Raw genomic sequence first — 26,226 nt, 5'->3', positions numbered from 1 at the left:
CCTTTATATTACTCCAGTAACCAAACAAGAAAACAGGCTTCCAATCCACGCTAAAATCAACGGATTTTCTTTGTTTTAGTCCAGTAGCCATATAAAAGAAGCTGCTTCCAATCCATGTTAAAATCAACACGTTCTTTACATATGTAAAAACGGCTCGTTTGGGTTGAGAAAATATTTTTCTCTACAAGTAGGTTTTCTCGACATCACCAATACGTTCTCCGTGTGCATCTCGTCTTAAATTTCTAACACGATGTTGTGTCGTGTTTAATGGTATGTTTGTTTGGTATTTCGCACAAAGCTACACGAGGGCTATCTGAGCTAGCCGTCCCTAATTTTGTAATGTAAGACTAGTAGGAAGGCAGCTAGTCATCACGAACCATCACCATCTCTTGGGCTACTCTTTTACCAACGAATTGTGGGATTAACCATCAAATTATAATGCCCCCACAGCTGAAAAGGCGAGCATGTTTGGTGCGACAAGGATTCGAACCCGCGACCCTTGGATGACGAGTCGAACGCCTTAACTCGCCTGGCCATGCCTAGCCCTTAATGGTATGTTTTATAATAGTTAAGAAATATGCATATTATAAGACAACACTTTTGTCGCCCCCACATACTCCCGTTTTCTCATCAAGGTGGGAAAATTACACTTTTAGGATTGTTTATAGAGAATAAATGCAGTAAAAGGTATTATTTTTATGTGCATGCTGTATCTAAGAAATTAAACAGATGGGCCCGTCCTCCTTCAGCAATCATTGGTTTGATTTGTTCTCGCATGCGCACTTTCTGGTTCTGATGATTTAATAAAAAAGGTTTCCTCTTAATATAGAACTAGGGTTAATATTTTCTGTGTTCTAATAAGTATCTAAAACACAGTACATGCAGACCAACCAACATTATTCATATATGATGGCGTATAATCAATCAAGCTACGTATGGTCTGTTTAGAAAGTGCAATGCAGTCGAAATGGTTTTTTTCGTCATAATTCCCATTTCTCCGAGAATCATAAATCACACGAATGCATTATTCTAGAGCAAAATATCTATTAGGGTATCGAATCATTCTATCTATCTGACTTCTAAATAGATGCGCGTTTCTATTTATTTACCAACTGATCGATTGATTTGATGTCACTACTTCTAATGATGCAGACATGAAAGGTAAAAACACTGTTTTAAAAGAATGTACTGCAAATCCCAGTACCTCATGAAGTACGTAGATACTATATTTCGTATAATACACAATTATACGGTCCCATGGTTAACCTACTAGACTGCGAATCTGTAGATCCTGCGACCACGTATAGTTATTAAAAAAAACAAAAAGATTAATTTATGTTTCGTCGTATAGGTGACACAGTCAAAGTCTAACAGTTGAGGATGGTTGGGAATACATGACTAGCTGTATTCCATTTATTCTTTCAGTTCTAAATAATGGACGGGTAGCTTAGTTAGTTCTTGGATAGCTGTACGCAAATATTTGAAAACAAACAAACAAAACACATAGCTAACATATAAAAGAATGATGAATTGGCTTATAAAACTATTTTTCAAAAAGATATTACATTCTTGTCAGCATTTTATTGATTACAGACAATGTTACCCAAACTCATTCTTCTCATTTTCTTTTAGTTAATCCATCAGAACCTCTGGTAACAGTAGATAATACAGTGGTTGAAAATGGAACCACCATTGGCCCATTTCTTGAAGGGAACACTATGGTTGTGAAATGCAAGTCCTCTGGAGGTAGGCCTGCACCGGATGTGACGTGGTGGAATGGGACATCACATATGCCGATGAAAACATTACGTACCCCAAGTAGTCAAGGTGGTATTGATGTGGTTTCTACCTTGCGATTTATCCTCTCACGATGGGATTTGGACGCCAAATTGACCTGTTTTGTCAACAGCACCGCTACTTCAACATTTACCTCTAAATGGGTAAAATTAAACATACATGGTAAGGCTGGCCTTCTTTTCTCGATCCTCTATAACGGTTTATACAAATGATAACCATTTCTAACTGGATAAACTAAACATCCATGGTAAGGCTCTCTCCATCTTCTGCGATGATTTTTAAAAATTGTAACAATTTCTTCTGGATAAACCAAACAACCAAGGTAATACTGCACTTGTGATGATTTATAAAAATGGCAACTATTTCTAACTAAGTAAACTAAACATCTATGGTAATACTGTACCCTGTGATGATGTATAAAAAGGGTAACCACTTCTAAGTAGAGAAACTAATTATCCATGGTAATATTCTACCTTGTGATATTTATAAAAATGGTAATCATTTTTTACTAGGGAAACTACTCATCCATGGTAATGCTGTAGCCTGTGATGATGTATTAAAATGGTCATCATTTATAACTGGCTAAACTAAACATCCAGGGTAATGCTGTGATTATTTATAAAAATAGTAACCATTTCTAACTGGATGAACTAAACCTCCATGGTAATACTGTACTGTACTGGTAATAGTGGTATTGACCGTTACTTTTTAACCCTCACATCTGAAAGGACGAGCATATTTGGTGTGACGGGGATTCCAACACGCGACCCTCAGATTGCGAGTAGATCATATCATAATAATAATATATGTTTATCGAACAAGGATAACAGAGGCTGCAGTGAATTGACTAGTAAATACTTCAGTAAGCTCTTACAACTGAAGCTATCATGCAAGTACTAGATAACATAAGCAGTGCTGTTATATCAAATTACATGTTTGATTTCTGGTGCTTTTAGCGTATGTTTTAACCATTCCATTCTCTTTTACAATTTTAATATAAGAATGATAATACTATTTATGGTAAAATGTTTTTTTTATATGATATTGTAAACCGACCATTGTATTAGTAACTTCAAACTGGTTGACTTTGGCAAAGACAGGATAAATGAAAAAAACAACAACACGTCTGCAAATAAATTTTACTTTTTTATATTTAAATACGTATTTAGTCACAAGATATCTCAAAATTTAATCTGAAAATAAAATGATTTAATTATGTAATATAGAAACTTAAAAAGTAATTAGATAGTGTACAAATAAGAGGGTGTGATAAGATGTTCAGACTTAATGAGGGTGTACTTAACTATTCTAGAAACGTAAGAATTAGTGAAAATTACTACGTACAACTAAGTATTATCTCAAAATATTATGTAAGTTCAGGCTGTAGTTTCTTTGTTCACGATCTTAGGCTTTAACTACTGGTGTTTCCAATACTGTTTTCGTTTACAAACTTAAACTTTAGAAACTACTGATGTTTCAAATAGTGTCTTTGTTGCTTGCCTTAGGATTTAGAACCTATTTGTATTTTATATAGTATCTTCGTTAACTACCTTAGGCTTTAGAAACTGCTGGTGTATTAAATAATATTTTTGTTGGCTGCCTAAGGATTCAGAAACTACTGGTATTTCAAATTGTGTATTTTGGCTGCCTTAGGTTTTGAAAACTACAAGTGTTTCCATTAGTGTCTTTGTGAGTACCTTATTTCCTGCCTTATGCTTTAGAAACAACTGGCATTTCAAATAGAGTCTTCATTAATTGTCTTAACATTTATAAAGTTCTGATGTATGAAATAGTGTAGTTGTTGACTGTTGTAGGCTTTATAAACTACTGGTGTTTGAAGTAGTGTCCTGGTTAACTGCCTTAGAGTTTAGAAGGTAATGGTCTTTAAAATAGTGTGTTCGTTGACTGTCTTAGGCTTTAGAAATTACTTATCTTTCCAATAGCGTCTTTGTTGAGTGTCTTAGGCTTTAGAAACTACGGTGTTTGAAATAGTGTATTCGTTGAATGTCCTTAGGCTTTAGAAACTTTGTTGTTTCAAACAGTGTATTTTTAGAGCGCCTTAGGCTTTAGAAAATACTGATGTTTCTAACAGTGCCATTGTTGATTGTCTTTTTACAATCTAGGAAGAATAAGAAATTGATTTTTCAGCTATTTCCAACTCGCGTGTTTGAAATCATTTTTACTCTTCTAAATGTGATTAATACAAAATTGCCTGAAAACAAATTCTGAATTAAAACTTATTATTGAATATAACCTTATTTTTTATAACAATATACACGTTTAATAATAGATTCTAGACATAGTTGGGGACGTATGTCATACATAGACTGTTTTTTTTTCTGTAACGTAACTATTACAAAAAATACGATATTTAACCTTAAGTGTAATTAATGCTAGAAATTAAATCACGTGATAGTAATAAACTAGAATAAGATTAAATATTTAACTTTTGTCTCACTAATTCTTATTCACATGAATATTGCATAAAGACGTATCACGTGACATTCAATAGCCAATGGTTTGTTTGGTTCTTAAGATATATATTCCAATAAAATTTCCAATCCAGATGAACTGGAAGTTTCAGTTCTTGGAACAATTTGGGTGTATATATAAAGTTGTTAGTAATTTGCTATTACTATCAAGTTGCTGAGACAGAAGTTGCATGCTAGATAATTTCTTTTTGCGGAATTTTTGATAGAAATTATTTATTACAAAAACTAACCTTTTACACAATAAAATAAAAATATTCAAGAAAAAAACATCATGAGATTCTTCCTTTCAGACTAATGTAATGGATATTAATATTAAACTATTTTCCAATCAGTATAATATTCTTATGAAATATTTGTTCATTCAATATGTTCTTTTCTCGGACTATTCTTCCTACCAAGATATTATCCTTATGAAATATTCGTTCTTATAATATATTCTTACCACAAGACATTTTCTTAAAGTTACATTTTACACGTTAATTGCGCTGCTTTTCCGCACAGAGATCTTTTTTAATTACGTTGCTTAGTTTTGACTAGGACATTTAGACGGCTTTTAATAAAATCTTTGCGGTTCGCAGATTCTCGCCTGTTGCATGTCGTCGCACTTTGGTTTTGGTACAGATTGTTCCAGGTTTCTTTGTCGATGGTACTGACACCCAAAGTTAATCCATAATCCTTGACTTGAGTATATTATTTGGTCTATTACTCTTCTGGAATATAGCTAGTACCCCAACATGATCTATATTATTTTATTTTCTAACGTCCTTAAATAAAAATAGATATCCTCGCCTTAGAAAGTTTAAATGTTTGATCTGAATACATCTTTATAGTTAGAGTTTATCTAGGTTCATATTTTTGTAACAATTTTTAAAATAGAGTTCATCTAGGTAATACCCTTATAACAATGTTTAAGATATAGTTCATCAAGATTCATAACATAAAAACTATGTTCAAGATGCAACTCATCTAAGTTTGTGTTATTATAACAGCATTTACCTAAGATAGAGTTAATCTAAGTTCGTGTTGTTGGAACAATACCCAACATACTGTTTATCTATCTTCAAAATGCTATAAAATGTTCATGATACAGTTTGGTTTAGTTTTTGTTGTGAGAATTTTTAGTTGAATATATTTAATTCGTATTCATGTAATAAAATTTAGTAAACAGTTAATTTAAGTTGATATTAGTTTGATAATGTTTAGTAAATAGTTAATTTAAGCTTGCATTGGTGTAATAGTAGTTCAGCCAAGTTTATATTGGTGTGAATAAATTCTGCTTACATTGCAAGGTTTCCCCAACGCATTATTTGTTGTACAGATTGATAGTCAATTTCTCAGTTGTATGATTTCATGTTCATGTTTTTGTTAAAATAACTATAACAATACCCAACATACTGTTTATCTATCTTCAAAATGCTATAAAATGTTCATGATACAGTTTGGTTTAGTTTTTGTTGTGAGAATTTTTAGTTGAATATATTTAATTCGTATTCATGTAATAAAATTTAGTAAACAGTTAATTTAAGTTGATATTAGTTTGATAATGTTTAGTAAATAGTTAATTTAAGTTTGCATTGGTGTAATAGTAGTTCAGCTAAGTTTATATTGGTGTGAATAAATTCTGCTTACATTGCAAGGTTTCCCCAACGCATTATTTGTTGTACAGATTGATAGTCAATTTCTCAGTTGTATAATTTCATGTTCATGTTTTTGTTAAAATAACTATAAGAATTATCAAGTAAGTTTCTAAGAAATTCATTTCAGCAAGTCAGAAAAAGACCATCTTGTCCCAAAAATCAATACATATTTTCCTGCCCTTGTTGCTTGACAAAACAAACAGTTCTACATGTGCATACATTATGAACGTCACGACAGAAGCCGAGAGTGAATGATGTGTGTGGCGAAATTAACGCGGAAACAAAGCGACTTGAAATATAAATTGCGTGTGGCTCCCGGTAGCATACCCACCTGGTTACGTTGATATATACATACTTCCCTTCTCACTCGTCTTTCGAATCGTTAATAACAACCAATTCGACTATGGGTTTGGTGTCTTTGGTTAGAATATAACTGTTCAACCGTCTTTCAAACAATCGTCTTATAATCTAGAGCAAAACTGATAATAAAATCAGAATTCTCAGCCACTCAAAATACGAGATGAAAACAAATGTTAAGCCATAAAATGTGTAATTTATCGTTTAGAAGAACCTTGTAAGACATAACCGTACAAAATTATCCCTTAAGTAAATCCGCATAATACAAAATGTGTTTCACTTATAAGAGAGAAATATAGATGATTGCTTTCAAGGTTTCGCTGTTTCAGCGTTATAATGCGACAGTCAATCCTATTATTCGTTGGTAAAAGAGTTGTTCAAGCGTTGGCGGTAGGTGATGAAGACTAACTGCCTTCTCTGAAGTCTTATACTGCTTAATTAGGAGCGGCTAGCGCAGACAGCCCTTGTGCAGCTATGCACGAAATTCAAACAACAAACAAACCTTCAAGATTTCGTGAGTAAAATCACATAGTACTGAAATTTTGGTTTTGTTCTTATACCATAATGTTTCTTGAGAAATAGTGTGTTTAGTACACATTTTGAGAAACAGACTACTTACTAGGTGTTTTGAGAAACAATGTGTTTACCACGATTTTTGAAAAACAGATACATAAGAGAGCAGACTGTCTTCCTAACTATCCACAAGATTTCGAATATAGTTACAGAAACAATAGGGAAGAGGTGTTTTGTTATTAGCGTTTAATGCACAGTAAAGATAAATAACGTTAATGATACACAGGCAAAGAGACATGTCTCAGAATGCTAAGAATGGTGTTATTTGTGCTAAGCAGGACGCTACTTGAGGACCGAGTTATCAATCTAGTGAAACAATTTAAATAGTATTTATATGTTCAACATGAAAACAATTTATTCGACATATGTTCGTTTTCAGGCATAACCAATTTTACTTTGTTGGTTGCTGTCCAGAGGAAAAAACAACCTGCCACCAATACCCGTCATTTATTATTTGGCTTTATTTCAACACCCATCTAACGTTTTCCTATTGAAGACGATTCACGTATTGTATAAAATAATATCTGTAAATAAACGTATATTAATATTATAAAATTTGTAAATGTCATTCGTCCTTATGGTTTGGTTCATCTATAAGAATGTAAGTTTAAATATGAGGTAGTCGTCCTCCGTGTATTACACATTAATTAATTCCAGGTCATCTTCTCTATCAATAATCAATTTATTCAAAACCTCTTCAAGACTTAAAAGGTTGAATCGCTAGTTGTTTCTTCCCGGTACGTTTTGTTACTAAGAGATTAAATTGATATATTTTCTGTGTATTTAAACAAAATTAAATAGATGTAATAAATAAAAAAGACAATAAGAAAATCATATAACAAAAGCAACGCTTAAAGTAAACAGGTGATAACAGACAGAAGATACTGTTCAACTGTCAATTATCCTATAAAGCCTATACTCACGGGATATGCAACTGCTAAAGAAAGGCTATATTATTAAGTATATTAGTTACATAACTAATTAGAGAATTATGATACAAGAACCGAAGGATATAACTTGTCTATCTCCTTTATCTTGAAATTATCTTTGTTCCTTACTACGCCATTCACGTAGACCCAAAAGTTAAACGTCTTCCTTAGGCAGTGTTTATGTTCTTCTGTTTTGGGAACACATTTAAATAATTGGCTTCGATTTGTCACGTACATCGACCATAGTGAGGAAGTAGTTTCACATTAGCTTCAAAGGAAAATCGAACAAAAACAGTACTCGGTGTTTACTCAAGACACTGAATAGACCTTATGTTTGAGAACATACCTCTTGTGCAACACACTGTTGCTTGAAGTTCATTTGTGGTTAGTGTTTAGTACCCATATACTACTGGAATAGCAGCTATTAAGTGTGAAGTCTGTTCTATAAGTGAAATCCTGACAAAGTATTTTGTTAATATTTTGTAATGGTATGACAGTTATATTTTACTCTATATGGTTTTGTTTCTTTGTTTTGAATTCTACGAAAAGCTACACCAAGGCTATCCATCCCAAACGCTATCCGTCCCTAATTTAGAGGTAAGACAGCTGAGCTAGTCATCACCACCTATCGCCAACTCTTGAGCGACATTTTTACCAACAAATAGTAGGATTGACCGTAACATTATAATGCCCCACGGTTGAAAGGATGACTATGTCTGGTGTGACGGGGAATTGAACCCGTGACCCTCAGATTACCAGTCGGTCGCCTTAACCACCTTGCTATGCCGGGCCTACTTTGTATTGAAAACATAAGAATGATTACATCGAGAAAAGGATAAATATTGACAACATGAGATGATATACATACATCGTGTTCAAATTTTAGAATATCATCCTAGAATTAGAGCGTTAACACTTAGACCTTGTTACTACCGGGTGGTCTTATAAACATTTCTTTAATTAAATCTCTAGCTGAAAACACAAAAATAACCCTATCTCTTCTGAACGAGTGCTTATAACGCTTCATTATGTTTTCGGTAAACACTTTTATATTTATGCCAAATAATCCTTACAGAGGAGACTAAATAATGGAACATTAGCCACAGAGGAGATTATTTAACGGGTGATTTGTAACTCATAAAATTATCGCTATTTCACAGCAACACATTACAGAATTTAACTTCAGATAACAATAAATGTTCCATAAGGCTTTCAGTTTACACGTTGGGCTGTTAAGCACCTGATGAAGTGACAAGCTTTTGCTTTCTCTCTGCTCTTCAGAACTGTATGAAAACTCATCGATTTGGTCAGCAAGGTGGAACTCACAAGGAATTTTCATATTCCTATTCGAAAATCTCTAAGTACAGAACGTAATATCCATTAGCTTATAACTTTTCGGTTTAGATTACGTATAACATCCAGAAAATATCTTTGTGCAAAGTAATATTTAGGGCAAAATACGAATTTAAACAAATTCGTGAAAAGAATAAAGGTTGAAAATCCTTGTCATGGTCATTTTAAATCAGTATATCTTCACAATATGCCAAACTCGTTCCATCCTGTATCTTTTTAGTAAGAATATAATGTATACAGCACTATATCCTCACGACATGCCAAACTCACTCAAACGTGTATACTTGGCACACACACATACAAACACAATGACAAGAAATGTTGCATTTTAAGTGAATTTTACGTTGAACAATTTTATAATACGGTAATAAACTTCAGTGCTTAAAGTTGAATTGTTTATCTGCTAAGTTTCATACTTCGTTTGACATATTTTTGAACAAGTAATATAACACTATCCCCAAAGTTTTAAATATTCACATGAACTAGAAGGTTTGTGTCATAACGTTTACATTACTGCTATTAAAGGATGAAAATATAGTTCCCTCACAGAATAGAATGATTACCCTAGGGGATTTCCTAGGCTATGAGTAAAGCCGCTGTTACAGATGATAAAAGAAAACCACTAAAGACAAGTAATTCACAATCTGACAAGATATGGAAATATCTTTCATGAAAAAGGTTTATTTAATACAAAATAAGAAGTACAAACACAGATTTTAAGTATGTAATTTGGCTATCACTTTCGTTAAATACGTCCTATCTCAAAATTGTATATTACTATCAACATTTCCTCTATACAAGGAACATTTCATTTATGTTAATTTTTAAACTTTCCCTAAACAAAATACACGATTGTTTTTTCTTCAAAAATATGTTTTGCAACATAGTAATAAGCTTCATGATATATAACTAAATAAAAAGTAATCTCCGCTCTCTTTTGATGGGGTTTTAAGAAGCTGAGCACATTTTTTTCTCATTTTCGATATCATTCTTAAGTATCTGTTGTAAATCATTTTCTTCACGTCGGGATATCTGAGATACCTCTTTTTTTTCTCTGGAATTCTTAAAACTGAAAAATCTTATACTTTTACAGAAATGATGGTGTGTGATTTAAGTTATCCTTTTCATATAAAATGTAGATATTGTTTAAAAAAATATATGTCATCCTTAAAATGTTGTTTTATTCTTAGAATGTACAAAAATGTTAATTGCTAATTTTCAGAAGATTCAAGTTAAGCAAGAACACGATCATTCTTTAGAGCACACGCGAAATGCATTATTTATCGGATACTTGCGATAATTATCGACGTATTGATTTTGGTTAAGAAACGAGGGAAATAAAAGAATACAGCGATGAAAAACATCTAGTCCATACCACAATAACACGTTGTATGGAGAAGTCAGCTGCTATAGTACAGTGTTTACTAACGGAATACTACACGTGCTTAACAAATCATTGTGCTTGCCCACAAGCTACCAGATTGCTATAGAACGACTATAACACTACACTTACTCACCAAAACAATAAACTAGCATCAATACACTACATCTTCTAACTATAATATTCTCTCTGTTAAACGGGGCATTGCACTACCTCATTAAAACTTTACATTTAATTTACTATAATAACACACTCTTCCATAAAGTACAATATATATACCAGTATGCTACATTTACTATACGTACCAACCAGAATAGTGTATTTAATTGTCAAAAAATTACTTATAAACGAATTAACCAATATTTATTACCTACTTATAATTGTATTAGACATAATATATTACTTTCTTACCAATACTACTAACCTCAATAGAATACCCACTTTTAACATTATTAGTATTACAATATATCTAAGAATGAAAAACTAACGTTAAGACAGTCACTGGGATATAAATTATCAGCATAAGGCAGATGTGTTGAGGATGAGAAATGTTCACTGAAAGGAAGATTTTGGAATAACATTAGTGCTTGGAATAAGGGACGTTCAGTGTTGATAGATATTTTAGAATGATGTTGATGCTTGTAATAAGGGACGTTCAGTGTTGATAGATATTTTAGAATAAGTTTGGTGTTTCGAATAAGGGACGTTCAGTTTGTTTTTTTTGCTTTTTTAATTTTGTACAAAGCTACTCGAGGGCTATCTGCGCTAACCGTCCCTAATTTAGCAGTGTAAGACAAGAGGGAAGGCAGCTGGTCACCACCACCCACCACCAACTCTTGGGCTACTCTTTTACCAAGGAATAGTGGGATTGACCGTAACATTATAATGCCCCCACGGCTGAAAGAGCGAGCATGTTTGGCGCGAAGGGTATGCGAACCCGCGGGACGTTCAGTATTGATAGATATATTTTATAATGAGGTTGATGCTTGGAATAAGGGATGTTCAGTGTTGATAGATATTTTAGAACGACATTGGTGCTTATTCTAATGGACGTTCAATGCTGATAGATATTTTAGAATAAGATTTCACGAGACTACACAGAAAATGTTTTTCTTTTAAGATGCAAACTGATTTAATTAAGTCGATATATTATAAACTATAGTAGATTTGTCTTTCATTGCTGCTGAGACAGAAACTGAGGAAATCGTTTAAGATTAAAGGATGTAGTTTATTAATCAAAGTAATATATGAAATATAAAGGAATTCCAAACAATTATTATTTTATTTTCGATATTTTTGTATTAAACTTTGTAGTTCGCCCTTTGGTTTTGAGAGTTCGGGGTCGATCAACTCCGGTTGTGGAAGGAGAGATGGTTTCTATAACTTGTACTGTTGAGGGCGCTCGTCCTGCCGCAAATATCACCTGGTACAATCGGTCAGAGATCGTTCGACCTCAACCAATAACAAGCAAGGACTTGATGAGTGACGGAACGTATCGTACAACAAGCACCCTTGTGTTTATAGCTTCTAGACATGATCATCGTGGGGAATTCTTCTGTAAGGGAACCAACAACGTCATCAAAAAAAGACTAGAAACACCTCTTTTAGAAGCCACCACTTTAGAAGTTCTTTGTAAGTCTGGTTATGCTGTGCTATATTTAATTAACAACGCTTGCAAAATTTGTGAAGAGTTGGATAATGGTTAAAGCAAGACTATGTAAAAATGTAACAGAAAGGGGTTCTAATCTCCCTAGTAAGAAGTGAGTGATTGTAGAGTTTTGTTTGTATTCCTCTTTCCCTTGATGTTGCTTGGACGAAGTTCAAATATTGACCAGAAATCGTTGTTTGTTAAAATAATATAATTTGCAATTTATATTCAAAATATCTGATGCAGGTAACTTAGAAAAATAAAATAATATAGAGAATGTCAAGAAATGGTGAAATGCCAATGGAACTAAATATTTCTTTTACAGAAGTTCGTTAGTTTTTTACTTAATGTACTTTTTGGATAACTCATTTGAAAGTTAATTTCTTACTATGTCATAATTTTGTAAAGATCTATTAGCAATAGCTTTAGCTATGTTTATTCTAAACATGATTTCCCTCGATTGTTTTTTATTTACTTCGGCCTTAGTCTTTATGAATTAGGGGTCGGTCAGTAATTGTTGTAAACCAAGAGCAACCATGTAGGATCAGCACGTTCGGTAGTAGAGATTTGAACCCGCTGCCATACCAGGCCTAGTTCCTTTGATTAGGATAATTAAAATACTAAACTTCAAGATCAACTTTAGACATTGGAGCTAGAAGCATAATATCATGGCTTATGGGTTTGAGAGGTCATTAATGACTTTTAGGAGACACTTTGAGATTTAGGTAGGTCATGTGCTACCTAGGGATAAAATAGCTAGCTATGTATTAAACCTTCAATCACTTCTGGTGCTCAGTCAAAAAATAAGTGAATAAATGAAAGAGGTCCTTTAGAATCAACTGTATGCATGAAAACCTTCTACGTTTGCAAACATTCGAGGCTCGATTCTCGCAATGGATAGCGCAGATAATCCGTTGTGAAACCTTACGCTTTAAACAAACAAACGAAAATAAGTAAGTTTTTTTTTTTTTTTAAATAGGTTTAACTAAAATAAATAAGATTATATTACTTTTGAAGAAAGGCTGAAGTAAAATAATTCAATCAATTTAGTTTCCAATAAAAGATGAAGAAAATAAATGAAGTTATTTTATTTTTTTAAAGAAGAAATATTTAAGTAGAATAAAAAAGAGATGTGTTTGGAAAAAAAAATTAAAGTGAAAGCCATACGATTATGTTGGAAATGGAAGAGTCGTGAATAGGGGAAGAATGGGGAATTTCTTCTTCTAAGAAAATCTGAAAATAAGTATGGGTCAAGTATTGATGTACAATTAGCCATGGAGCAGGGTCAAAAAGAAAATTCGAGAAAGCTAAAAATAATATAGCGCTTTAAAATACCTCAGGGTTTGGAATTTAATTCATATGTGATTGAGGATAATGTCGTGTAAATAAGCGAAGAACCATATTTTAAGAAGACTTGTGAACAGTTTGTAAAATAATATTTCTTTTATTCCCGGAGAGTTTCCTTTAAGTAAACGAAAAATATTACTTGAAATGTAGCTGTCTAGAAGTGATAGATTATGGCAAAAAGATATCCATCAGTTTATAAAGAGAAGGATAATTATATGCTGTACACGTTCAATCAGAATAAGATTTTATATGTTGAACAGTGTAATAGCGCTTTATCTCTGAAGCATTTAAATTTACGAAACAAAGTAATAAAAATCTCTCAACTTTTACTTTTACAAGGCTATTACTCAAGTTAATATTTTTCAATACATTTACTGCCAATAAAAGAGAAACTTGGAAATCGTGCATATTTTTTATAACCAGGTTCTCTCTAAAATCAGATAAAAGTTCTATTAGAAATCAGTTTACTTTAGCTTGAATGGGGAACAGAGGTGAAATTATCTTAGTTAATATTCATGTAATTAATAATTGCGCTAATTATAAAGATAAGAAAATTGTATTCATGATATAATATCTTTCAACCCATTCGATGTGTAACCTATGACTAAAAGCCAGAAAATAATATTTAGGAAACAAACCTAAAATTATGTTAATAATAATGTTTTATACAAGGTATAAATAATGTAGCAACAGGCTGTTTTATACAAGGCATTAATGATGTAGCAACAGGCTGTTTTATACAAGGCATTAATGATGTAGCAACAGGCTGTTTTATACAAGGCATTAATGATGTAGCAACAGGCTGTTTTATACAAGGTATTACTAATGTAGCAACAGGCTGTTTTATACAAGGCATTAATAATGTAGCAACAGGCTGTTTTATACATTATTAATAATGTAGGAACAGACAGACGGTTTACACATGTTCGCTATGAGGTAAAAACATAATACTTTCTCGTGGTTTACAAATGTTACGTATAAAGTAACAACAGAATACTTTTACTTTGTTACAGTTCCTCCAGCGGTAGAAGTGTTACCTCGAGGGTACTACCCTGTGAACGAATCTGACGAAGCCGTCTTAACTTGTTACTTTAACGCCAATCCTCCGAACGTTACAGAGATCGTTTGGTTTAAAGACAACAGAATTCTGTCTCAAGCCCGAACAGACCGATTCCTTTTAACTAAAAATCCTATACCAAAGTTAGACATCAAAAGCGTCAGACGAGGAGACGCCGGGGTTTACAGCTGCCAAGTAAAAAACGCTTATGGAAGAGGGACGTCTCTAAATTTTGTGCAGTTGGATATTTTGTGTAATGAATTTTAATTTGATATCGAACTTCTTTTCATAGGGTCTTCATACCAGTAACTCAGAATAGATCATTTTAACTCCACGACCACCTTAATTAAAATCCATACCTGTTATTTTGTGCCTCTTAAAATTATACTTTATGCTATATTTTTATAACTGTTATAAATACATATTATTTTAATTAATTATTCTTACAAGCAAATAGGAAGTAAATATCTTATTGCAGTGTCTTAGGGACAAAAAAGAAAAAAGACTAGATATTTATTTCTCTAAAAATTTGATATTTTTTTTATTCATATCCCAGATCCTTCACACGTCAGACTGGTAATACACCCTCCCATAGCTACAGAGGGGACAAACTTCTCTGTCTGGCTTACATGCGAAACCTTGAAAGGTAACCCTAAAAACCTTACGGAAGTGAACTGGTACAAGGACGGGAAGTTTTTAGAACAAACAACAGTTAACCGGTTGATTTTCGTCGGTGTTAAGAGACATTTCACTGGTAATTATTCTTGTCAGGGATTGAACGAGGCCGGCTGGAGTTCGACGTCGTCATCTGAGAGATTCATAGTGCAATGTGAGCTCTATTAAACTACCGTTTTCTGTTTAGTTTATCTATAAATACTTATCACTCTCACTAGCTTTGTCATTAGTACTAAACACTGTCTTAACATATTATTTCTTAGTTTGTCATTAGTGTTAAACACTGTTGTGCGCAAGTTATCAAATGTATTCTACTGTCAAATCATTATTTTTAACACTTGAGAAAAATCTTAGAACACGTTCGACAAAATTATCATTTCAAAGAACGACAATAGATTATTACATCTTAAGCCTTGTCATAACTTCTTTAAAAGGGATGTATGATTTTTTTTAATAATTAATATTTTCTGTTATTCAAGCCTAATTTATTTGCAAAGTAGTTTGAAGGGAGTTTTCAAGAGTTTTGACAAATATTTGTTGTTTATAAACAGTGTGTTGATGAGAGTTTAATGTTTAAAAACAGTTTCGAGAGTAAGATGTTGTCTATATTGTATATTGAGAGAATTATATTCTTTATAAACAGTGTTTTCAGAATCATTCATTGTTTATAAGCCATGTTTTCAGAATAATGTATTGTTTATAAACAGTGTTTTAAGAATTTTGTAAACAGCGTTTTAGGAGGAATTTATTTTTCAGTGTTTCGAGAGGAATTCATTGCTTATAAACAGTGCTTCTAGAGGAATTCATTGTTTAGTGTTTATAGAATGATTCACTGTTTATAAACAGTGTTTCGAAAGGAACACATTGTTTATAAATAGTGTTTAGACAGGAATGCATTGATTATAACCTGTTTCTAAAGAACTTAATTGTTTATAAACAGTGTTTTCGGAGGAATCCATTTCTTATAAAAAGCGTTTCGAGAGGAACACATTGTTTATAAGCAGTGTTTCTAGACGACTTCATTGTTTATAACAGTGTTTTGACAGAAGTTTCTTGTTTATAAACAGTGTTTCGAGAAGTGTTTTATTAAAAATTCACTACTTTTAATCAGCTATGTTTGTATGTTAATGGTGCAGAATTCTACATCAAAATCCTTGAATTTGGTAATTTAGATCCACCTGGTGTTGCTACAGTGCTACCTCCAGACCAAAGAATACTTAAAGGGCATCCAGTAACTTTGTTCTGTGAGGTCAGTGATATGGGATTTCCGTCTGCTAGTTTCTATCGCTGGGAAAAAGATGGCTTGGTGCTGAATTCCACTTCTAATTTATATATTAGCGAGCCCATTTCGGTAGGGACAGAAGGTAATTATTCCTGCTCTGCAGTGAATGAAGTGGCGATTGGAAGTTCAGTCCTTTACCGACTGGATGCCTTTGGTAAGAGCTTAATGGTAGTGTAGCTCTCACGAGAAATTGTATTGCACAACAAATTGAATTTAGTCACAATGGTTAAGGCTTAAGTGTTTTCTTATCCTACATCTCTTAATTGGTTACTCAAACAGGAAGTTAAAATGTTAGAAATCTTTGATTGATCTATAAATATCCCTCGGTGTTATTTATTCGGACAGAGAGTTATGAGTTAAATAAATTTCTTATATGTCTGCGTTTTATTTTGGGGGGATAAACAGATGTGATTTAAAGTAATTCCTGATATGTCTCCGTGTTTGTTATTTGAACGAAGAGTTATGAGTTATAAATAATGTGTCATCTGCATATATATCACTTACTAAGCAGAAATGTACGAGTTAAGGTTAGTTTCTAGGTCTCCGCGTTATTTATTTGGACTGAAAATTAAAAGTTAAACAAATTTTTCATATGACTTTGCATTAGTTCTAAACACAGAAAAAGTTAATAGTCAACCCATAATTCTTTTTCTTATTATAAAAATAACATTAAGAGGAATTCACATCACTGAAAGATAGCTCTCCTTACCTCATCCCTCTAGCGGTTTTCCCTGCATGGCATAATACACACATTTATTCCTTTTTGTTTTCCCATATTGTAAATTTATTTCACGGTATCATTCATGTTTTTAACATAGCACCTCCCAGATTTGTGGAGAAGCTACCTGCTATAGGGGGCGCTCTACGAAACGTTCACACTGTGAACTTAAGGTGCAGAGTAGAGTGCGAACCTTTATGTGACATCATGTGGTTCAGAAATAATGAGAACCTCAATGGCTCGAAGTTTTTCTTCATTGAAACTTTTGAACAGCCAGCAGATGTCGACAGTAATACGTTCAAGTCTGTACTTAGTGTTCTCTCGTGGAACATGAGCCTCCTGCCTTTCCCGACTTTTGACTTCAACAACTTCACTTGTAAGACAACGGCTAATGAAGTGGGTAAAGCAGTCTCCAGCAGTATGGTCTTTCGTCTGGAATGTAAGTACAAATGTATGTTCCCCTTGTATATTAATTATCTTCCGAAATAGCACAAGCGTGTTTGTTGATGTTCCAAAACGTCTAAAGATGAACAGTAATGGGTCTCAAACTGCTTATTAGCTTTATAATATACAAAGAGCGTGGTTGTTCAATTAGTGATTAAAGTCTCAAGTGTTAACACTATAGATTAAATAAGTTGTGTCAAAAATACTTAAATGATTATGTTCATGTTAATAGTAAGTGTTAATTTGACTTGTCAAACTAATTGTAATATATATATACCGAACATCAGATGAACAAAGGTTTAGACTTGTCTAGTAGCTTCCTCTGATTAATTTACGACATATGAACACTTGTGTAGGTAGATCTAGCGGCTTGTTCTGGTTAATATATAACAGCATATGAACAGTGGCATAGACAGATCTAGTGGCTTATTCTGGTTAATATACAACAACATATAATAACAGTGGCCTAGACAGATGTAGTGGCTTTTTCTAGTTAAGATTCAACAGTAGAAGAACACTGGTCAAGACAAATCCAGTGGCTTGTTCTGATTAATATACAACAGATGAACACGGACTAAGAAAAGATGAAAGTTTGCTAAGTCGATAATAGTAAATATCATTCAATGCTGGCTTGTGTATAATCTGCTTCGTGTAATAATATTCACACTATTGTAGACAACTAACTGATTTTTTTGAAACAGAAAAAATTATTAAAAAAAAAAAAGATAGTAACCCCTATAGAACTCTTTATTCTGTAATACAGATAGTCATTGGAGAGAAAACACTTTATGAAAGATGGGTGTTGTGTTAAAAATTATTTCTGGTTTTGGACAGATACCAGTTATAACTATTTTTCTTGGTAAACAAGCTGAAGCTGTTACTTTGAAATTGTTCATATCTTTAGCCTTATCCATTAAAAAATATCTAGAAGACGAGAAAGTGTTCAAGACACTTTAGAATATTAGAAACACAACGCAAACAAAACGAAAGCATATTTAAAAAAGGCAAAAGAGAAAATATAATTCGAGCCTAAAACATTATAAATTACCACCATTGGAGAGAAAGTTGTTAGTTGTTGTTTCATTTTGCACATTTCCAATATTTATTGCAGTGTTTTTGACTCTTTTGTACCATGCGTAAATTTTCTTCTATCTTGGGTTTTAGAAGATTTCTACCGTCGGGAGAACGTGCAGCCTAATGGTATTGGTTACACTATTTCAGACCCCCCTGAGGACATCAAGATTTCGATGGTTCAGTTGGAGATTTTGAAGGGGGAGGTCCCGGAGGACCTGGTGTGTTCAGCATCCGCTCATCCCGATGGAGAGTATATTTGGCTCCAGAAAGGCGAACCTGTTTCCCAAGGTCCGGTGTTGTCGTTTAATTCATCTTTGTCTAAGGAAATGGCGGGAAACTACACATGTGTTGTCAGCAACAGGCACGGTAGAGCAAAAACAGCAGCTGTGATTCGAGTTCTTCGTGAGTGGCTTTTTTTATCCTTGCTTATTTGTTACTTAGTAGTTGTATTTCTGACCTGGATTAACAGCGAATCTAGATAGCATGCCGAATATCCATTTCGTGTGATTTTTTACTTTGACCAAGTCAGTACGAATGTAAGACTGTATTTTGACTGACCACTTGATGTTAAAAGCTGAAATTGTGATATAATATAGTGTATTTTTATTGTGTGCGATTACCACGTGTTATCGCTAGAACTTCGAACAATAAAATGTCCTTTAATACACAAATTGTAACAGACATACTCCGCAGTGGTTTAAGCTGCGAATGCTGCGTCTATTATTTTCCAACCTTGAGCTCCATTAAAGGACAGCAATTTATCAACCTTGTAATTATTTGATAAGTTTACTTGTTGCACCAGTTGATGCGCTGATTGCTGGGTAAGTTCCTCTCTTAATTAGAAACCATAACCATCGTGATCACTCCAAGTGAACATTCAGTTAGGGAGAAGGAATGACGGACTTTCATCTAAACACGCTGTTTATCACCTTAACGTTTCCATGGCATCGTTTTATATTAAACATTTAAGATATATGTAGTTAATTTATGAGCTTAATTGTGATAACAAATTTCAAGAGAAGAGTGTTATAATTCAACTTAATTAAAAGGTAGCTTTCATACCGTGTATTGCTTGGGTTGTATTGTTCTCTCTAACTATACTTGTTTCTTATAGCCCATGTGAACAAATTTGATGTAAACTTTTCTGTCCTACAAACAGATAAGCCTGAGTGCATGATAAGAAAAGGATACGACGGATCTGGAACTTTGATTTTGACCTGTCAGGCCCACTCCCACCCTGGGGTCGTAAACTTCACGTGGTACAGGAACAACTCCACTGTCCATGTTTACCACGTGACCAATGGAGCCAGTCACAGCGCCCTGAAGATTTCTAAAGAAAATCCAAGTAGTATCAGTAGCTACTCCTGTGTTGCATCGAACGTGATTGGCCAATCTGATCCGTGTTATGTTCCTCTTGCCGACTTTCCATGTATGTTTCTCACAAGTTAACAAGAAATCGTTGTTTTAGAAATAAAGTTGAGTCAGTTATCCGCAACAACTCCGTAGGAAGCTGGTGGTAGAAGTTTGGTTTTAATGGTTTTTCGACATGAGACGTCGTTTCGCTTTTATACTAAAGCTTTCTTCAGATCGTAACGTCTTATTGTAGTAACAGGAAGAGGAGTCTGTTAGAACCAAATCTATATCGTGTTTACACTGATTCTTGAAACAATATCCCTAGTAATGTAGATAGTGATATGACCATTTTAATACTTTCATATTTTCTGTTTAGATACTCATCCAAATTATTGTAGACAACAGAATAAGGCTTAACTTAACAGTGGTTACACAATATATATGTAAATCAGTGATGTCGAGAAAACTCACTTGTAGAGAAATATATATGTAAAAATGGCTCGTTTGGGTTGAGAAAATATTTTACTTAGAGGAGTGAACAATGTTTCGATGACCGAAGGAGGTCGAGGTTCACAATCAACCTTGCGTGTTGGTGGATATACAGCGTTGATTTATTTATGTAAATAAATCTGCCTTAAAATTTGAAGAATATACCATTTCTAAATAGCATAATATCAGTGATATAAACAACAAAGTAATAGCATCATGTATATTAGGGCGAAATCTGTACATTTTATAGCTATTTTGTTGTTAATCACAAAGTCATGCAGTGGGGTATCTGTGCAGTGGCTTTCACAGGTATTGAAACTCTGTTTTTAGCATTATAACCCTTCAAACATATCAATGAACTTCTGTATAACAATGTACAATGATAAATATTATAATTTGTAAGAAGTTGGTCTCCCCGATGGCTCAGTGGTAAGTTACAGCTTACAATGCTAAATTTCAGGTTTCGACACGCGCGACTGGCAAAGCGCAGGTAACCTATTGTGTAGCTTTTATTTAATAATAAACAAATAATTGTAACAAGTTGAATTAAAAACATTAATTATTTTAATTGTTTCAGAGGCCCGGCATGGCCAAGCGTGTTAAGGGTGCGCCTCGTAATCTAAGGGTCGCGGGTTCTAATCCCGGTCCCACCAAACATGCTCGCCCTTTCAACAATTGGAGCGCTATAATGTAACGATCAATCCCACTATTCGTTGGTAAAAGAGTAGCCTAACAGTTAGCGGTGGGTGGTGATGACTAACTGCCTTCCTTCTAGTTTTACACTGCTAAATTAGGGACGGGTAGCACAGATAGCCCTCGAGTACTTTTGTGAGAAATTAAAAAAAAACAAAAACAAACAATTGTTTCAGTTAAATTAAAGAATCTACTGGAAATACTAAATGATATTTTCATTTTTTTAATTTATACAGATGTATTCTTTGAAATATTTATACTTTTACTAAAGTCCAAAATCTAAATTATATCAAAAGTTACCTTGTTCAATACTGTATGTGAAAATGTGCTTGTCTTCCACAAGGCAATAAACCAGAGAAACTTAAAGTGTAATAAGATTACTTAAATATTTTACATTTTTGTCTATTCTGTTACAAGAAAACCAAAAACTTTTCGTATAATATTAAACTATTTGGAATTCCAAAGTTTTTGAACCAAGCGAAAGTTTTTATCTTTGAAGTTTTTATTAAACCGTTGCTAACTTCCTATTAACCATGTTTTATAACACAAAAGAAATAAATAAATAACTAAACAAAATACATAATAAAGCGAGTATTTTTCACTTAAGCGACGATATGTGTCTTAACTGAGATAAGACCCGACAACCAGATCTTAAACGGGAGAATATATAATGTGTTTACTTAGCAACGAACAGACTCACTGCGAGGCTTAACGACCCCAGTTATAATCTTAATGACCTGTAATTTCAGGTTACTTTCAGGTTAATTTCAGTGTACTTTATTTATGATGTTTTTATTTCTTAGCGCCGGAAGGATGGGTCCAGTTGTTACTGAGGGAAGAAAACCTTATCATTGTGGCGGGGGTCGCTGGAGGATTAGTGGTTCTAGTAGTTGTCCTAGTAACCTGCTTGTTTGCTGTCCTGCTCAAACGACGAATGAGAGGTACGACCAATAGCTGTTCTTTCTGAGTTTATCCGACATCAACAACACACTTATTATTAGATAATATATATAACAATTACAGAAGTCCAACCTCTTAGAATTTATGTGCTACTAAGAAAATGAATTATCTTTTGGTTAGGATAGTGTTTCATGATATAGGATTTTTACTTCAGTTGTTCTATTGTTGATGAATAGAAATGATATTAAGTATATTTTTAACAACTTTATGTGTTGTCAGTTAATACTTCAGAATGTATTGTTAATACTGCGTTGTATATTTAAGGGACTGGATATGGATTGCAAAGTTATAAAAATTAATAGGCCTAATAGTGATGTCTAATAACAGATAAATTTATTATTATTATCCTTCGTTCAAATAATAACAGTAAGAAGTTTACATTTAACATGACTATACGACTGTATGTCAGTGACGTGTTCTTTATATAACATAATTTCCATAAAGGTAAATGATGTCTTATTTGCATGATACACTTTCTACAACAACCGGTGGTGTATTGTTTGTATAAATACTTTCCAGTGATGTGATAATCAGTATCAAATAGTAACAAGCAATTCCTCAATTTGAATAAATGAGGTTAAAAGTTCGAGAAATTTTCAGAAACTAAATTTAAGTTACAGCATCGAGAATAAGAATGCACTGTTACTTGGTGTTCTACATAACAGTATTATCTTTGGAAATTTATTTTGAAACAGTTTAATCAGTAGCACTAATTCACCCTCGTTAGAATGCTACTCCATTCCCGTATTCGCTTGAGAAAAAGCATACATAGATTTATAATCCATTTCGTGTGAGTTTGAAGACGCCATGTTGGTTGTTGCCATGAAAACCGGAAATCAATTTTTAGCGAAATACTATAGTAACATTACCTATTATTCAAGACGTCCTTCTACATAATTTACTTCATATAGTTACTTAACAACACATTTCAGTGTTAAGTTCTTACAAATAAAATTTAAATTTAATAACAGTTAAAAAAAAAACCTTACCCCACCTATGTTGAACATAACTATAGAACTTGTAGATATAGAAGGGTGATTACAAAATAAAACTGAATTTTTTTGGTGTTTGTTTTCAGGAACCAGAAAGACAGACTTAGTGCAACATCAGATGTGAGTGTAGCTTATTTTGTCAATGAAAAATGCTAGATTTAAGGTAAAACAACTCAATTAGCTAGTCATTAATAACACAAATATTGTATATTCTAGTCATACATATAAATAGTTTGTCATTACTTAATACAAATACTGTATGTCTTAGGCATACGTATAATCCAAGAACTTTCAGAAAAATTGGTAATTTTAGTGTATATTAAATACCTTTAAAGGAGCAATAGTGCTCAGACTTTATCAGCAAGTCTAAATTACGTAACAAGAACCTATACAAAATACAGGTTTTAGCTCACAGGGAGGTATTGAGAGCTCCCTTGTATTTTGTTACGTAGACCCGAGGGTAAGGAATTAACTGCTGATGACACTCCAGGTGGAGCATCCCCTCTCTTGACGACCCTGGATAAACCAGACGGCAGTCCTCTATTGAGGCACATTGTTGGAGGTATAAAATTTAACATTACTATCCTGTTATTTCAATACTTGTGAAATTAATATGCACATCTTACGTGTCCAGTATATTGTATTTTATAAAACTTAAGTTTCCTGTAGAGTTTATTATATAAAACTGTTTTCTGTATAGTTTATTTTATAAAACTAATGAGTATCTATTTAACTTCATTTTTCAAACTTTCTTTTCTATTTCTGAAAAAAAAAGTTGTATGTTCATTTTTATGTTTGTTTCTCATATTAACTATGATACATTTATTTGTACTTCCTGGATGTATATTCTTCACGGGTAGACATACACGTATGTGTAGTTCATAGAAGTTATTCCAGCCCCCATGAAACACACAGTTCTTGTTAATGGACAAGGTAGACTTGTACATTCGGTGGACACTTTATTAAGTACACCTATCTAGTACCGGGTAAGACCCCCTATTATCTCCAGAGCAGCCTGAATTCAACGAGGTGCTGGAAACATTTCTTACAAATTTTGGTTCATGCTGATTCGATAACATCATGCAGTTCCTGAAGATTTGTCGGCCAATCCCAGGAGGTCAGCAGTTTTTGAAATGCTGGAACCACTACTTCTGGCACTATCAATCATTTCACGGTCAAAGTTGCTTAGATCACATATCCTCCTCGTTCTAATGTTTGGTCAAACAGCAATTGAACCTCTTCACCACTTCTGCATGCTTTATACATTGAGCTGCAGCCACATGCTTCGCTGTTTGGCTAATTGCGTTAAAGAGCAGGAGTACATTTATTTTTATAATAAAGTGGCCACTGAGTGTAATTCTTAAAGACAGTTGTTTTTCATAAAGTATATTTTTAAGTGGTTCTTGGAGAAAGCTAATGTCCTTCACCGAGTGATTTGTATTCACCTTCCAGTTGGAGATAGTTGTGTGCCTTTCTTAAAAATGGTTGTTGTTTCTTAAATATTATAGTTGTTGGTATCTGTATTGTGGAAATATGTTTTTTTCTTGAGGAGACGTTTTTCTTCACAAGACAGCCTTGTGTTGAGTTTTCTATAGTTTTTCGCTCTTTAAAATGGTACATTTTTGGATGATTTAGTTTTTTTTTACGAGGTAAAACGAGTGTTTATTGTAGTTTATGTCAACTCAGTAATTTTTCCATATTTCGCAGACCGAAACTGCGCTGACCTGGTAAGTGAAGAGCACATGAGTTCCCGAAACTTCCCGCTAAGCCGAAGTGGAAACGACCGCAGATGACAAGATAACAAAATCAGGTTAGCTGCATTATCACATCCATAACTTTATCTTAAGATAGTTACAAACGTTATTTAACTTAAAAATACTTTATCTCATATGCATTCTGAAATCATACCAATCGTAATCAGTTTAAAATATTTTCTCTTAGCTGTGTCCTAGAAAAGTACGACTTGTAAGAGTTCCCAGCTGTTTTTTCACATTCTTCGTTCTTAGAGATCTAGTGTAATATGAATATAGTTAGCCCAGAAGGACGTTTGTGCTTCAAGGTGTTTTAAAATATGAAAAGCAAATGATGTACTTACACTACAACGCTCAGATTTCCTGAACCCGTTTATACTACGTTTGAAACAGACTATTGACAAAGGAGTTTGAAGTCCTATCTAGATGAACTAGCCATGAATACAATATTTATTTTGTGGTTCGACCCGAGTCTTAGATCTGTGTTATTAGATAAAATGTCAGTTTCACGCACTTCCAAACTTTTGGTTTAATTAAAGTGTATTTAAGGTTGTAAATTTCTGAAAATTACATGCCTTCTGATATTTCACTGAAAAGAGAGTAATCGACCTATACCTCAGAGTTATTTCTTTATGAAAATTAAAATAAACTTATTATGATTTCAAGAAAAAAACGTTTCTACTCTAATACACAAGAATTTTGATATAAAGTTTCATAAATTTTAAAATCAGATCATAGTATATATTAAATAAATGTTTCACGTTTATAAGCATATATTTTATCTTCTGATTTTGAAAACATTTCAAGTTTATTGGTAAACACCAACGTTTATTAAATAATACTATGTTGTTCGTTTCTTTTCAGCACTGATCACCCCCACCCACAAAAACATTACACCTTCCTCGCGCACCGTTTGGACGAGGAGCCGGTTACTGTTTAGACGTGTATGTTATAAAGAAAAACAAAGGGGGCTGATGAAGTTTTTGACACAGTGAACTGTGGAAATAAAATTCTGGATTTTTTTATGAGAGAAATATTTATTTTTAGATACTTTCTCCCAGAAGTTGCTGAAAGAAATGTGGTGATTAAAACTGTTAGTAATTAAGAAATGGTTAAAGAACTGGCAAAATTTGTCCTTAATTTGGAGCTATTTCAAAACGTTGAATGTACGTATATTTGAGCCCAAGAAAATAATAAAAAACAGTTACTAAATGACCTATTTAA

The 26,226-nt window shown here is 33.2% G+C and overlaps 1 protein-coding gene across 1 annotated transcript; it reads left to right on the top strand.

Annotated features, from left to right (window-relative positions):
• The first annotated feature begins 1,154 nt into the window (after positions 1-1,154).
• Positions 1,155-26,226, top strand: LOC143227378 (B-cell receptor CD22-like). The gene is made up of 14 exons (XM_076458832.1): positions 1,155-1,161; positions 1,594-1,959; positions 11,834-12,151; positions 14,528-14,824; positions 15,128-15,400; positions 16,419-16,682; positions 17,347-17,685; positions 18,912-19,166; positions 19,924-20,193; positions 22,103-22,240; positions 23,338-23,371; positions 23,704-23,813; positions 24,959-25,061; positions 25,867-26,226. Exons 1-13 carry the CDS (start codon positions 1,155-1,157, stop codon positions 25,042-25,044), a joined length of 2,757 nt encoding a protein of 918 aa, XP_076314947.1. The 3' UTR covers positions 25,045-25,061; positions 25,867-26,226.

The sequence above is a fragment of the Tachypleus tridentatus genome, chromosome 9, assembly GCF_004210375.1.
Source record: "Tachypleus tridentatus isolate NWPU-2018 chromosome 9, ASM421037v1, whole genome shotgun sequence".
Lineage (NCBI taxonomy): Eukaryota > Metazoa > Arthropoda > Merostomata > Xiphosura > Limulidae > Tachypleus > Tachypleus tridentatus.
This window is presented reverse-complemented; position numbering and strand designations above follow the sequence as displayed.